This window comes from Propithecus coquereli, unplaced genomic scaffold, assembly GCF_000956105.1.
Source record: "Propithecus coquereli isolate 6110/MARCELLA unplaced genomic scaffold, Pcoq_1.0 Scaffold239, whole genome shotgun sequence".
NCBI lineage: Eukaryota > Metazoa > Chordata > Mammalia > Primates > Indriidae > Propithecus > Propithecus coquereli.
Window position 1 is genome coordinate 393,106 of NW_012147941.1, and position 16,727 is coordinate 409,832.

Here is a 16,727-nt window from a genome sequence, read left to right on the forward strand (position 1 = left end):
AGGCTGGTCTCCAACACCTGAGCTCAAACAATCTGCCCGCCTTGGCCTCCCAGAGAGCTAGGATTACAGGCGTGAGCCACCGCGCCCGGCCCAGATTTTTAAATTTAACCCAGCCCTTGCTTTTTTTCCCATTTTTTGGGAAAGCCTTTAATGACAGAGTAGCAATTTTCAGGAAAAACCAGAAAATTATTTCTGTGCATCTCCAGAGACAATAGAATAATACTGGTGGCTGTTAAAGCACAAAAGATTCTTGGCTTTACTGTTTTCTTTTTTTTGCTCTAAGAGGACTTCTTCTCAAAAACAAAAAGTCTTGTTTAGAAGTTTCATCAGCTGAAAAGCATTGAAAAGTAAAACAAAATTCAGTAATCTCAGTTTGATAATCCTATAAAACCCAGATTTCAAAACAAATATTTGAGACATTAACCAAATCACCCATACTGGTACATTCAAGTGCCATAAAAAGCAAGCTACATGCGAAGTTTCATTAATATTGAGGTAAAAAATGACAGGTTAGGCATCCAAGTTATGTTCTGAAGAGACAGTGTACTCATATTTACTGCAGGGAAGTCTTATAAATCAACATGCAAACAGGACACATAACTTGTCACAACAGAACTTTAGCTCACAAGGCCATTGATTAAAAACAATTGATTTCAACATAAGTGCAAGAACAAACAGGTCTGAAGTGTATCAAGAAAACAAAGTATATCAATATACATTTTAAGCTTATCATAATGGCTAAATATTGCTTCTAGCAACATAATTATTTAAGCCATAAAGAAGTAACACAGTATTTCAATTCAAAGAAGTGTTTGTTTTTGTACAGGTCTTGCATAAATCTATATTCCAGGACGTTTAAAGACAGGTAGAGCAGTCTGGGAGATTCAGCCCTGGCTGGAGGCAAACGGGCACCAGCACCATTTTCCTTAAACTATATTGACACTCTATTTATGAAAAGATGGCATTTAACCTTGGAAGATCTCTTCTATACGTTAGGCAGGATAAAGTCATCAGTCCCAGCACACTCAGAAATAGTTAATGAAAAGGCCACAGAAGTCAAAAGCCCTTTTCCAGAAAAGGCCTTTGTATATATTGGTTTGATATCCTAAGAAAAGGAGTGGTTATGGATTTGTGGACTAAAACGTTATCATTTTAAGGCTTTTGAAAGGTTAGCAAGTTAAATTTTTTCTTAAACTACAGAGCCCATGCCACACAAATGACTATAGAAGACTAGGAAAATATTCCATCAAATGTTTCTAGAGAGTATCCTGGTTTGTGTGAGAAATTGGATAGGGGGCGCATAGCAACAGTTAACAATAAGAACATGCAGGATAAAAGAGTTAAAGCTTTTGGGAAAAGTCCCAACCTGCCATATGCTCAAATCTGATTTGTTTAAACTTCGGTGCAGAAAAGCTGGCTTGGGCAATCCATTGCTACTCCTTTGTATCCCACAATACCTACTCTACAAAGAGTAACATTTGATTGACAGAAAAATGATCACAAGAGCTTCCCTAGGACAGTGAACTATCAAGATCAGAAGGCATCATACAAGAGATAACACAGTTGAAGCCAAGGACAAAAGTTCAATGACCTTTTTAGTCTTGACATTTCAGACAAGCACCCTGTTTTCCAATCACAGAAAGACCAACCACCAAACAGCCAATACAAGGACCACGAGAAAAGACATCATGAAAGGAATACGAGGAGACGGAAAAGTACTAAAGTAGAGGTGGCACTTTTTGAGTGACTTGTGATCCTCAGGGATTGGAATAGAAACCTTGGGAAGAATTTCTTCATTTTCTTGCTGGGGCAAGGCTCTTTCAGTAGATCTCTCTTGCCTTTTAATTTTCTCTTCATCCTGTACTAACAGAGCACGTTCCTGTGTCTGCTTTCACGGTAGAAGATCAAGAAAGACAGAATAAGATGAACAAAATGACAGATGGAAAATGCTCAAAAATGATACTTGGGGATGTGCAAAGGATTTGGAAAGATCTTTTGGACACTATTTTAGTTTTACTTTATTTTCACAATTTATTCTGGCAAAGTTTCTATAATACAGCAGGGTGATCAATAGATAATTTTTTGAATGAATGAACATTAGAACTCCTGAAAGTTCAAGGAATCACTGGCTTTCCTTAGTTACATTATTTACTCCTCCTTTGAGGATATTCACATATGAATTTGGGGTCATTTTTATTGCTTTCGTATTGCCAATCATCAATTTGGCAATGCCAATAATGAAGCATTCTTCTTGCCATCAGAAAAAGTTATTTTTATTACAAATACAATGGCAGAATATAAAAAGTATCCTCATATCTCTTCATATAGACTTAAAAAACTGCAACAGTTCATTCAGTATGGTAATTAGCTTTTGCTTAAGGAAATAAAAATCTTAACCTTATACATTTCAAAGATTGCAAAAGAAGAACAAAAGTATAAAAGTTTATAATGTGCCTCCAAGGTCTACCAAAAAAAGAAAAAGAAAAAGAAAAAGAAAAAGAAAAAACCCACAAGATCTCAACAATTGCAAACTCCCCAAATCATGATTAAAAATAATAATAACAACCATCATGAAGGTTTATACATTAAGCAAATACTTCTGACACTTTTAAGGAAAGTTTTTTTTCCCTCAATTGTCCAATTGAGAAGTTTTTCTCTACAATTTCTGTACTCCACTATCGATAGTCAAGATAGATGTTATCTATGAAAGGAAAAACTTGGCTCTAAGTTCTCTTAGTTGAGCTAGCCTTCTCTGATCAGTTTGGAAGTTCAACACTGGTTCTTTGCACACCCCTAAGTGATATGTATCAGGGAGAAAGTAGCTAGGGGACTGGTCAGCAAAAAAAAAAAAAGAAAAAGAAAGGATGCAAAATTATAATGATTTTTAAAAGAAAATAAAGGGGGAGAAGAAAGACAACATAAAAAGAATAGGGCATAATTAAATTCATTTTCTCTCTGAATACATATTTACATCTTCATGCAGCTTTTCAACCAGCCATGCGCCGAAATAAGCAAATTGAAAGCTGCAAAAGCTGCAGTAGTGAAAGTGTTATGAGTTAGGCCAAAAGGCTGTGGATGTGAATTTACTAGTATAGCCAAGGAAAAAAAAATTATTTAGCAGCTGTTGTTCAGTTCTGGAGGGATTATCTGCTTGGTGCCATGACAAGAGCAAATTCTGACTGAGAAGCACAAATCATAACAGCAGCTTTACCTCTGGCCCACCAACCTTTCTTTCCGAGGGAAGGACAGAGGTTTTCTTCACCTGGTCATACACAAATTATATAAAATTCAGTTGCCTTGCAATGCAACAACAATGCTGTCAAAGGTGGAAGAGGTAACTCCAGAGAACAGAAATATTATCCTAATTATTAAGGAAAAAGTAAGGTATGCCAGAAAGGGGAATTATCCCAATATAAAAGGTCACTCACAGTACAGTTCTTATTTATTTCACCATTCCCTTAGAGGAGTAATAGCATAGAGCTACAATTGTTCAAGTACTCCCCATGGATTTAGTTGACTTTATAACAAGTCATTTCTTTAAAGTACAGAGAATGACATCACCATTCCCAAAACTGGCCTTGAGATGATTTCTGAAGGATTTCTATTAAAAGACATAAGATATTTTCTGGAAATGGAGACTGATGCAAATTTACCCAACCTCATCCAAGAGAGTATCGAGTAACTTTTTCAAAGTAGTTGAGCGTCTTTTGTCACTTGCATAGAGTCAAAAAGAAAACTAGAAAATATACAGTTATGGTTTACAGATAGGGTTAACCAGGCGAGATAGCAACAAGGCATTTTCTCATGGAGTCATAGACTTACAGAATTTTAGAGTTAGCAAGGACCTTAAAGATCATCTACTCTATAAACTGAGGCCCAATAAGATAAATTACTTGTTCAGAATCATTCCTTTAGGCTTTCATTAGCCAGACCCTCTCAATCAAATCAAGTCACAACTAGCACTGCTAGACTCTTTATGACCCTTATTATTAGGGACACATCAAAATGAAATATCTGACTGACAATGAAATAACCCCAGAAAGTGGGGTTATTGTCTCAGTTTAGAGTACATGCTTTAGATTTAGAAAACAAAACTAATGTCCATTTGTATCAGAAAATGGAAGCTTAGAAAGGACAGTAAGTAGGAGCAACAGCGTTCCTATCATCCCCCGTGACTCTGTTTAGCTGCTCATCATTCAGGTATTCTCCAGCCTGAACTTGTGAAACTGATTCAACTCTGGAGAACTGTCAGCCAATTTTAACCACACTTTGGAAGATACAGAAAGTACTCGTTGTGAACCAACGTTTATCACCTTCTCCAGTTCCAGAAACTAAACAATAATTTGGATGGTTTACTATGAATTCTGAAAATTTAAAAAAAAAAATCCAGTTTTTTAATTAAGACATCACCTTACCTTTCTTAATTAGAATTGCTATTGTTTTGGGGGAAAAACAAACATCAGACTTCTAAATCATTACACTCACTCATTGAGTCACTGCAACTATTTATATAAATATTTAACCTGTACTGGCTAAAGATAAAGACTTTTTGGATATATGCTCAAGGTAACTTTCAATTTCATTTTCATTAAACAGATTTATTTATTTATTTATACGTAGGATTTCTAAAACAGGTAATGATAACAATAACACAAAAAGAACAGCCCCTGAAAGATACCTCTGTTCTTCTCTAATTGTGACTATCTTACAAAACAATGTATTAAAAGTTTGATGTCATACATAAAGATAAAATAAAACATCAGTAGTTTTTCTAAAATAGAAATATGATCATTAATACTTGGTGTTCTGTATTCTCTGGCTTAGGAGCCTCCTCAGTTTAATATATAATTGTGAGCAACCATTCCAGATACTTCTAAGTTGTGTAAATGTTCAAAAAAAGTTTTAAAAAATGGTAATCCCTTCCAATTTTGACCTTACTAAATGTAATGAACTTTCTGGTCCTTGAAGACACAGTTTGAATATAAATAAAGCTCTACTGGCTTATGGGCAATTTATAAACACACATTAGCCGAAGCATGTAGCTGCAGAGACAGTTCTCAGAGCCTACTCATCTACTGGTAACTCTAAATGGCTCCCATAATTGGACTGGGTAGCCTACATGACTTAAAAAATAAATGCTTGATTATGAATGCCTTAAGCTAAAATGAATTTATCAGGCATCAAAGCCAAATCTGAGCTCTAAGCTTTCTCTCAAGCACGGAATACTAATATACAAAAACATTTATTCCATTCCTTCTCACAATTGGTCATGTCAGACAAAGTACTCACTCCTTCTCCTGTGGGGATTTGCCCATTGATGTTAAGAGTTCGGAAGGGCGAGTGAGTAGATAAACGTTTATCCCATTCACTAGGCCGTGGTTCTGGTACAGACTCCATGAAGTTCTTTTTCAGCTCACTGATGCTGGCATGATGCTTTTTGATCTCTTCTTGACTCTTATCTAAATCCTACAGTTGAAAGGACAAAGATGCAAAACAATAAATAATCAGGACAAAAAACACACCAAGGGCAACCCATCAGAAACTGGGCACTGGTAGAAAACACACCACATCCAGGATATATGTTACAAATCCATCAATTGCATTTGAATTGTAAATATACACATGGCATATTTGCTTGTTTTGTTTCTTTTTTTTTTAAATAAAGTGCTTTTCTTGGAAGCAGTGAAGCATCACAACCCCACAGTTCTCAATAGTTACATAATCCCTAAAGAGCTCACCCCTTAATTTTATAATTTTCCTTCCCATTATGATCCAGAACCAGATCTCTAACTCCTCATCCCAAGAAGGTAACCCCACAACTCAATTAGCCTCAGCTTGATAGGAACTGATTTAGGCTCAGCTCAGCAGGATGGAGATAGCAATAAAGAAACTGTTAAATGAAGGACAATATGAAAGATTCGACTTCCACTATTGGCTGTCTTGTCTTGGTGAGGTACAAACATATAGTAGCCCTCCTATTTCTACCTGGAGATAGTTTTGCTTCTCTAGTAGGTGGCTGATTTTGCTTTTTGATAAACAGGAATAGCCCCTTTTTAATATTAAAATTCATTACTGAAATTGCTAATTAAAGCATCAAGAGCAGGTTGTTATCACCTCTGAAAAATCACTCAGGAGTATGTAATATAACGGGTTTTTTTTTGTTTTTTTTTTTTTTGAGACAGAGTCTGGCTCTGTTGCCCTGGCTAGAGTGCCACAGCATTAGCCTAGCTCACAGCAACCTCAAACTCCTGGGCTCAAGCGATCCTCCTGCCTCAGCCTTCCGAGTAGCTGGGACTACAGGCACGTGCCACCATGCCCGGCTAATTTTTTCTATATATATATTTTTAGTTGTCCAGATAATTTCTTTCTATTTTTGGTAGAAACGGGGTCTCACTCTTGCTCAGGCTGGTCTCGAACTCCTGACTTTGAGCGATCCACCCGCCTCGGCCTCCCAGAGTGTTAGGATTACAGGCGTGAGCCACTGCACCCGGCCTACTGGGGGTTTTTTTGATCAATACTATTCACATAAACTAAAAGCTTTATGCTTTCCTGTGTCTAACAGCTTCACTTCATCCCTTAGCATAATTTGAAATAGGAACTTCTTCCACTAATCTTCAATGGATTAGGAATTAACAAAAGTTCAAAATACCTTACATATCTTATTGACAATTTAAAATAATTCAAGTGTTCCAGCAGATTTGAATACTGGGCAACCAGAGGTAGGGATGAGCTCTTAAAGGGGATATTACAGGGGGAAATGATCAAAACTAAGGTTAATAAAGTATGAGCTAGAAATAATATTCAGGTTTATGTAAAAGGAGGTATTTAATAACTTTTAAAAAGGAGACTTGACCAAAAATAGTCTGGTAAATATAACTTAAAGACAAAAAAAATCACATGTTCTTTGTCCAACATTTCAAAATAACTCAAAAGATCTATGCTTGAGATCAAAACATGTGGGAGCTCATCACTTGATGACTGCAAAAAATTCTGTGTTTATTACATGTCAAGGCAGCTCTGTATCCAAGAAAAGTATAATGCTAAATATATCTCCTAATATGCTGGGTGAATTTTTGGATTAGTCTTTCCTTTTTGGCTCTGTGGGAAACAGCTGTATTTTGGGGGAAAAAAATCAGAATTCATTTAAATTAAAATTTGTTTAAAAGTTTTTTTGTGAGAACAATATAGATTTCAACTAAATAAAGCTTTTTCAAAAGCAATTCAAAAGGAAAATAGCATAGGAAAAAGAATCAGTGAGACACATGACAATTTTGATTCTAGAGGTATTCATTCAGAAAATTCATTTACTAGTCTATTCTTTTTATTTTTGCAAGACTGAACCATGGATATTTACACTGAGATCAGTCAAAGAGAAAACTAACCCAAAAAGGGCAATCCTGTACCTCCCCCACCGTAAGAGTATCTTTTGTTTGCTGGGATGAAATCTAAGTATATCTTACGAACATGGGTTTCACCATGGGGAAACTACAGTTTGCACTTTGTTCTAGCTGAAAGCAAGAAAAGCATGTTTACTAGCTCAAGAAAAGCATGAATAAGCCTACTCAAAAACTGAAACCTACCAGGCATGTAAGGCCCTGTGACCCAGCTCCTGACTGGAAATTAAATCTGTTTGGGCCAAGAACAACTTAACACACTTAGAAGGGTTAAAAGTGTAAATGGAGCAAAACAATAATGAGCAAGAGATGCTATGGTAAAATCATAACTCTCTGAGTTAGCTTCTTAATATAAGAGACTGGTGACTTGTTATGCTTCTTGCCCAGGTTTGACTGGCTTAGCACCTAAGAAAATAAATATTTCAATAAAACCAGTAGCTTCTGAGGGAGCTTTCTCCATCCTTCTTAGCTGGCTTTGTTGGAAACCTGTGGGGGCACAGAATAAAATTAAGATCTCAAAGGGACCTGTTCCAAATAGAATTTGTCACAGACACTTGCTACAGGTTCTCTCTGGGAGATGGAGGAGGCGGCGGTAGATCTAAAAATGAACTCGACCTTATTTGTGCCAGAACAAAGCATTAGTGGGGGCGGGGTAGGAGAAGTGGGGAAGAGGGATGCTTTAAAAAAAAAAAAAAAAAAAACCTGCTAGAGTGACAGATAATTTGAGAGAACTTCCTTAGGGGAGAAAAAAAAACTTTTTACAATAACTAAAGAATGATGGTCTAATTATCTTGGCTGTGTTCGGGTTAGACACTTTTTGATGACTATAATTTTAGCAGCAATCAAACTAAACAGTTCATTAAATATAAAATATTCTCAAAAAGCAGTTAGTAGTTTCAATTTTCAAACACACACTTATTTAGAAATCCCCTCTCATGGCTACCAATGAAATGCTGGGGGAGAAATGCATCACACACAGGAACTCTGTGAGTTTCAGAAGCCATAACACACCTCATGGAGCAAATGACAAATATATGATTGGTACTGCAGGTTCCAGTTAAGAGAAGGCACTGAAGATGGACTAGTCAGTAAAAAAACATGTTTAGAATTGGATAATGTTACATTGTTGAGTAAAGGAGATCAATCAACATTTACAATCCTTCCTAATCTCTGAAGACTGAACCATTCAGGTTGAGATTCAGATATGGGATAAAATAATGAGATCTAGTTGCCAAGCTTGAAATATCTAAGAGTCTAGCCTTGGAAAACTTCATGTTAAAGCACTTGGTATTATGTCTGCCATGCAGTACGTGTTTAATGAAGGCTGGTCATAATTTTTATTACTTTTATCAAAGTACTTCACACACAGAAGGTACTCAAAATATAGGTACTGGCAAAGAATGACATGAGGATAAATAGTTATTAGAGGCCATATATTAAACCAGAGATCTATTTTTAAAAGTTCCTTCAAATTTCCAGTTTAATAATATTTACCACATTTAATATATGGTCATCTTTCAGGTCTCAGCTAATGTTAAAATGTTACCTCTTCAGAAACATCTTCCCTGTTCATCTCACTTAGATTCCCTTTGTCGGCACAGCAAACTGTTTATTTCCTACATAGCTTATATAATAACTTGTAATCATTTTACTGCCATTTGTTTACTCATTTGTTGTTTTTCTCCTCCCCTACTCCCTACATTGTAAGCTTCCCAAAGGCAGGAATCATGTTTATCATTTTCTTATATATTTACATTTCCTTTATATTTAAGTTAAATTCCTGATGTAAGAGTTTATACAGATTTCTTTTGGAGTGGAGTTGTAAGATAATCTGGTCATCAACCTCTATACAGTGTAAGAGTTTTTCTGATGTGTAAACTAACTTGGCATCAGTTTTTTCCATATAGAGCAATTCCAGTTTCCTTAATTTTTCCTCACAGAGTTCCCTAATCTTCTAATTAGTTTTATATTTCCCTTTCCAATGTGGAGCCCAAAACTAGATGAAGTATACTAATATAGGTCTGGTAAAAATCTGGCCAATGTTGCATGTAATAGGAAAGTAACCTTACAATTCCTATAGCAGAAAGTATATTGTTATTCCTGAATGGAAATAATACAGTTCACAGAGTCAGATAGATCCTAACCCAAATCTTAGCTTTACCAATTTACCAGCTCTGTGGTCATCGGGAAATTATTTAATTTCTCTAAGCTTCAATCTTCCCATCTTTAAAATAATAATCCCATATTCACAGGCCTGTTTTTATGATTAAATATCTTACAGTAACTACTCATTAAATGCTAGGCTTCCCTCTTTCCTTCTTGTATATTACCTTTTTCCCTCTGAACATTCTTCATTTTTTCCTTACCTCTAATATTTTAAGTACATTCAGAATTGTGATCATTTTCCCTACTTTTTCGTACACTCTAAGTTCAGAAAATGAAAGAATAGTGCAAATTTGCATCTTGGGGCATATAGAAGTTTATATCCTTAGAAAATTCAAGGGACTTTTAGTAATGATGTAGAACTTTCTAAAAGTGGGTAAAACAATGGAACCATGAGGTAGAGATAGTCCCAATCATATATTTTTTCAGATAAGTATGAAAGATGGAAACTAAAAAGAATCAGAAAGAGAAATGATTGCGTACCTTCATGTTTACCAACATGCAAAAGCATTTTAAACCTAAAATTCTCTCATGCAATGGCATGCAAAACCAAATGCAGCACACAGAATGAAGAAAAGGGGATCAGCAAAGAATGCAGAAGGTTCCAGGCAACCAACTGAAATAAGCTTCAAGTTCATACAAACCTCCAACATTAAATTGCTATGTCTGATATAAATGTTTTCACCATCTAGTCTTTCTCTCTTTTTCTGTGAAAATGAAAGGGGGAAAAACAGAAAAGCATAAAAAATTAAGATGTTGTTCTTGCGGGAAAAAACTAAAAATTGGCAAACCAAAAAAATATTTAAAATTAAATGTCCGCAGCACAGCATATGCCAACATGAAATGGTCAGAGAACCACAAGGACACACAGAGAACATGATTACCACTAGAAAACGATGATCTTGTTCATGAATGATGAAAGAATGTGATAATGTTATTTAAATAGACAGTGCTCCTGGCTTCATTGGCTTCTTACGTAACAAGCTGTTTTATGTTCATTTTTGAAATGAAACTGTTTGAGGGTTACACCTTAAAATATATGACTTTAAAAAGCTTTGAAGTTCCATGTGCCATGGAATGAAGAAATGCTTTAAAAACATTATTTAGCTTTTTGGGTGTATTTTATACTGTAGATTAGATATCTATTATCTAATCTCTTTTATAAGTAAGATCTAAGGGCATTTTATACACGATCAGCCAATAAATATGCTCAGTAAGAGCTGATTCATCCCACTGTGTAGTTGAAAAGAATGAGGCACACAGCAGTCAAACCCATAGTTATTAATGTTAGCAGTACTGGGAGTTGCTGCTATGGTTTTTATGATAAATGTGTATAAAATATTGTCAATGATTGCAAGAACATGATGCCATTGTGAAATAGTTCTTATAAAGTTTAAATATAAAAGATAGGTTTGACTTTCACTGATCATTTCACTTTGCTTAAAAAGATATTTTTCTACTAGAATGTTTATTTTAATGAAACCTTTCAGTATGTAGTATAAGATTGTAATTTCTTTGGTATATATATGTGTATATATGTGTGTGTGTGTGTATGTTATTTGAAAGTGACTTCTGATTAAGAGAGAAATCAATGAAAAGAATGGATCACTGTCTTTTTAATGCATTATAAGTTAGCATGGGTAAAATGGCAATGCAGTTTTGTGAAAGTGAGAAATGGCTAACCTTCCTCATTCTTATCAGATCTTCAGTTTTTTCTGCAAGCTTCTGTTTTGCCATAATTAAAAAAAGAAAGAAAAATGATAAAATATTGGCTCATTGAAGTTTGTTTGAACCTTCATTTTATAATTTTTTTAAGGAGAAGGGAGTAAGGGAGAAAAAAAACTAAGGGGGTGGAGGGAAAAAGGAACAAGCGGCTTGTTGGCACAAACCTGTGTTTGGTCACCATTTGAGGTGGGTACTGTGACCTCGATGTGGGTTTTTTCCACCTACATTTAAGAAATAAAGTGGTAAAAACATTTGAGGTTAGTAGGCTTCTATGAATAGTGTTGTTTTCAAATAAGCTGCATCTTTAAGTTGATATGGAATCATAATGATGCAGTCTTATGGAGGGTGTTACAGGGAAGGATATTACTTCCAAAGCAATCTGTTAGTTTACCATCACATTTTCAAGGCTGAAGAGGTAATATGGATATCCAAATTATCAAAAAAGAAAATTAAGGTAATTATTCTATTGACAAAGAAAACATTTTTATACTTATTTATAAAAAGGTATTCGCTAAAAATAATTTAGGCATATTAACGCTACAGCCATATTTTTATTTTGCCATTTTTTTTTGATGATCTGGAAGTACTTTAACATTTAAAAAAACATTTACGAATGAAGATATCAATATATGACATACATGATAGTTAGAAATAAAAACAAAATCTTTACAGTCAAAACACACATGTAATAAACCACATATGACACCAAACTGGTAAATACAAAAGATTTTGTTAGTTGATCAAATATTTAAGAAGGCAGTGTCACCCTTCAGTTTATTACACAACAAAACATCAAAATAAACTCAATCCAAATTATAACTGACACATGCAATTACTTCCAGGGCTGATTTATAAATAAGCACACACAGGACTCAGCTGCAACATTCAACGCTGTAATCTCCTCTCTAGGGAATTGGAGCCCATGTGTTTCGTAGAAGAGCAAGATTCATCCTTAATAGAGGAAAGAGAATAGCTAAGGCCTCCTGCCTAGCTTTAGAATGCCTTTAGTAATGTCATTTTATATACAGAAAATGGAGTACTTATAAAAAAAAAAGATACACTATTAAGAGGAAGCATAATAGAGTTAGCAATGCCTAAAGCATTGAATATTTCAAATTAGAAAACTGATTGTTTTTATTAAGGGTTAAATCAATCACTTTGCATTATTAAGTTCTTTATAGAATCTCATCAATCTGTGGTTTTGACATCCTTTTCAATCACACTAAGCAGCATTACTTTGGAGTATAATGTCATTGTGCTATTTTCTTTAGGACTGAATCTAAAAAAACAAAAGAAAACACCAAACTTGGTGACACTGTCAATCATAAGCACAGCTATAGCACTTTTAACCACCAGGGATAATTAACAATTTGGGTCATTTCTACTCTGAGTCGCAGCACACTTGTGTGGCCATTAACAAGTTATTTCACCTCTCTGAGATTAAATTTTCTTATTGATAAAACGGAGGTCTTCCTGAAACTGTGTATACTTAGCAAATGGTAGTTTTAAATTATTTTATAAGGCTTAAATTCCCTGTTTAAATGAGCAATGACTTCTTTTTGCTTTGGGTCCTTAGTAATCCAGCATCAGGAAATTGAGAACCTTTACTTCCGTTTAAGAAATGAGGCTCAGTATCAACAGTAGTTCTATGTATGCCCCTAAACAGAACATTAAATGAGATAAAAACATACATTGGGGAGAGGTACTACCTCTACACCTGCAGAACAGGCCTTGTCAAATGACCCAGGATGACAAAAAGCTTTTCTATCTGGCAAACTAGTGTTAGATAATGAAATTTACACAGTTACTAGGCTACTTTATTACTATTGTTGCTTTATATAATAAATATGGCTTCAGGTAAATGCCATAATTATTTGCTAATTGCCACAAATAAAATCTGAGTAACTCTTAATTCTGCCACTAATATTACAGTAATAGGTTATCAGAGGTGTTTTTTAGTCTCATTTTGAGATACATGAATATATGTATTTAGATAGAATTAATTGGCAAGAAGACCCCCTATTGGCACTTAGATGGAAAGCTTGTACCCGGTGGTGATCGCTTCACTCTACTGAGATCCCCAAAATAAAGGAAACTTATTCTTGAATATATTTGTGTCTGTCTTATAGGCAAAAGGAGAACAAGTTAAGTCAGCAGAAAGCCAGAGGAATCTAAGCCACTCAGGAAGATTCCCCTGACAACTCCAGTAATTCAATACTTTCCAGTTAGTGTTAACAAATGAAGGGCTAGTCAAAAGTGCCAGGTGAGATATTCTAAGATTAAAAACTGGGAAGGTAGTCTAACGTTAAGGCATTGTTGACACTGAACCTGATGGCCAATGTCATAAACATTTGGCTAGGCACAGAAATGATAACACCCACCATTCACTCAATCTGTTTTTCTCTCTGGACTCTTGGTTGTCTCAAAAGGACAGTAAAACTGTATGCCATATTTAACAGTTTAGTTTTTTTTAAACAGTTAAAACAGAATTAGACTGTCCACTGTCTATAGATAAGGTAGATATTGATCTGGCTCCAAAAGAATAGGATTAATCCACCTACCAAGGTGAGAGCACTTATTAAGGTTTTACATGGTTTTAAGTTTCTTAACAGACATATAAAAATATAATTCTTCTTATGAAGATTGCTTCTCATAATTCCTGTTGGCCACAGTAAGACCCATATTTACAATAAATCTGAACTAGTATCTCAATTCCATCACTGCTTAGATGTGTTTAAAAAGCTTATCAACACATAAAAGAGCAGTCTAGTTACTGTTAACTCCTTGGAAATCTCCTACTTAAATTGGTGATTTTTCAACACGGTGAAGTGACTCTGGATATAATCAACTCAGAACCCTAAGCAACTCAGCAGTATAACCTCTCCTACATAATGGATCTTCCCCTTTTTATAAAGCTACTTAAGATCTGAACAACCACACAGATGTGCTTTCTACAGCACCTATTCTTTGGAAATGTGCACAATCCTCTTATAAAATCAAATTATATTTTCATCACAATAGCAGAGCTTACTCTTAAAAAGCAATGTAGAGATTCCTTCTGGATGAGTAAAATTATTTTAAAAAGCAGATGATCAACCGTGCTAGTGTGTTTTATAAGCCCATTTTTAAAAACACTAAGTTGGGTCAAAGTGCGGGTCACCTGAAAACTTCTGGGTAGCTTATAGTCTTACTGATATAATTCTACGGAAATATTTTACAGGATCATGGGATATGTCTTCCTTCAGAAAGAATGAGGAATAACTTTGTTAGGATTCTACGAGAATAATCAATTGCTTTGAAAACCTTCCTGGTCAAGGGGTTAAAACCTCTAAATCAGAAAGTGAGGTGGCCAGATATTTGGACTTAGGACATACCTTCCATGCTTCTGTGGGCTCTGGCTCAGCTTGCTCAGGTGGCTCTTCTTCCTTTTTCACTTCAGCCTTCACTGTTTCCTTCTGTGCTTTGGGGGCCACTGATTTTTTGACAGGTGCCCCTGGGACGCCGCCTTCTGTGACCTGACTCTGAGCAATGGCTGGTGCAGAGGTGGGCCGAGGACTTCGGTCTGCCGAATCAACAGCTGCTGCTGTGTGAGAAAGGGAAAAGGAAAGAACAAGTGAACGCAAGAGTCACCGTACTACTTAAAAGTCACCAGGCAAAATAACTGTGAATCCAGGACACATAAGAATATTACAATGTCTAGTGGACTATCAAACAGAAGGTAAAATATAAAACATTAGTGCTCTGCCACTTAACTGATGGCAATGAGAAAGATAAATGTGCCCTAAAATGTGTTAACAATCATGTTCCATAAATGTTAAATTCAAGGGAGACAAGATCAAAGTAAGAAAAGATATTGAAAACCTGTTAATCTTGTAATATGTTAGTTTCAAGAACTTGCAATGTTGTCTATGGAGGGAAAAAAAAGGGTTAATTCAGTCTGGTTTCTTCCATGAAGACTTTTTGAAATAAAAATCTGTTTATTTTTAGGTGATTTCAGAAATCTAAAAATATATTCTAGGAAAAAAGAATTAAGTCTGATTTCTTCTGTGAAGCCTCTTTGGAATGATTACAAAACAACCTGATAAATGGCTCTTCTCATAAGACATGGACTATTTTTATAATGATGCTTATAAGGGCAAATCTTTGAACCAGATACCTTCCTTTTTAATAATAAATCATTTGATTAAAATAATATGAATCCAAAATCTTTGGCCTTCAGTCCTAAAAACAAAACAAAAACACCTTTTGAATTCTGTCCTACTCTTTCTCAGAATCTTACTAATTCGCTCCTATTCCCTAATATATTCAGAACAGTGGTTCTCAACTGGGAGTGATTTTGCCCCCAGGGAACATTTGGCAATGTCTGGAGAAATTTTTGGTTGTTATACAACTGGTAGGGGAGAGAAAGGAGGTATAACATCTAGCGCATAGTGACCAAGGTTGCTTAGGTTGAAAAACCTTGATTTACAGAAAAAGCTGTATAGATTGTTTTGGTTTGGACTATTTGGCTTCTAAGTTTTAGACAGTTAACATCAAAACAATTACTCACACTCCTTTTATGGTTTTTATCTTCATTCTTCCAGGGATTAAGAAAATGTCCATATCCTTTGTAGTAAGACCTCACTTACCTGATAGTGTCTAGGAATGAAGGTGTTTTTCCACATGATTTAATATTTCTGATAGATCATTATTCTTTCTTGTACTAAGACTTTTCCATTTTAATCATTTTGCATGGAAATCTTAATTTTTATTAATACTTCCCTGCTTTCTTAAACTGACTGTACTTAACAATTTATCCTGAAAAATTTAGATTTATAAGCTGTAAAGATTAGGTAAAACAAAGGAATTCCATAAATCTGAATAAAAAATTCACTGAAGAATGCATAGAAAAAACAGCAGAAACACAAGAATCTACTTTATTCTTCAATGAAAAATTTGTGGCCTCTTGCAAGTCCCTACTACTTATGGGTGCTCTAAGCAGTCAATGCAAGAATGGCAGATGGCAGACCAAACCGAACAACACAGGGGGAATATGACAAAATATTTTGCTCACAGTTGTGTTAAAGTATCATTATACATGTGTATTCACACCTCCTCTCAAAGAATTAATTCAACTCCGCCTGGCACCACAGAAACATAGCCCATGCTTTCACCATGTGTTATTTTGCCACTTGTCTTTGGTTTTAATCCAATACTAATATTGCAGAGCCAAATGATTTATGTCTTTAGCATTCCTAGCCTCGGCAATCTGTACTGTATGTGGAAAAGTACGTATAAGTATGGAAACTGACTGTTAGAGTTCAGGCCGGGCGCGGTGGCTCACGCCTGTAATCCTAGCTCTCTGGGAGGCCGAGGCGGGCGGACTGTTTGAGCTCAGGAGTTCGAGACCAGCCTGAGCAAGAGCGAGACCCCTGTCTCTACTAAAATTAGAAAGAAATTAATTGG

At 35.3% G+C, this 16,727-nt stretch overlaps 1 protein-coding gene across 1 annotated transcript in view; it reads right to left on the bottom strand.

Annotated features, from left to right (window-relative positions):
* EPB41 (erythrocyte membrane protein band 4.1) overlaps positions 1 to 16,727 on the bottom strand; it is a 136,181-nt gene that overhangs the window by 38,348 nt on the left and 81,106 nt on the right. The window contains exons 10-13 of the mRNA XM_012645994.1: positions 14,657 to 14,865; positions 11,447 to 11,503; positions 10,202 to 10,264; positions 5,290 to 5,466 (exon numbers count right to left, since the gene is read on the bottom strand). Coding sequence (XP_012501448.1) covers positions 5,290 to 5,466; positions 10,202 to 10,264; positions 11,447 to 11,503; positions 14,657 to 14,865 — 506 coding nt within the window. The remainder of the gene's footprint in view (positions 1 to 5,289; positions 5,467 to 10,201; positions 10,265 to 11,446; positions 11,504 to 14,656; positions 14,866 to 16,727) is intronic.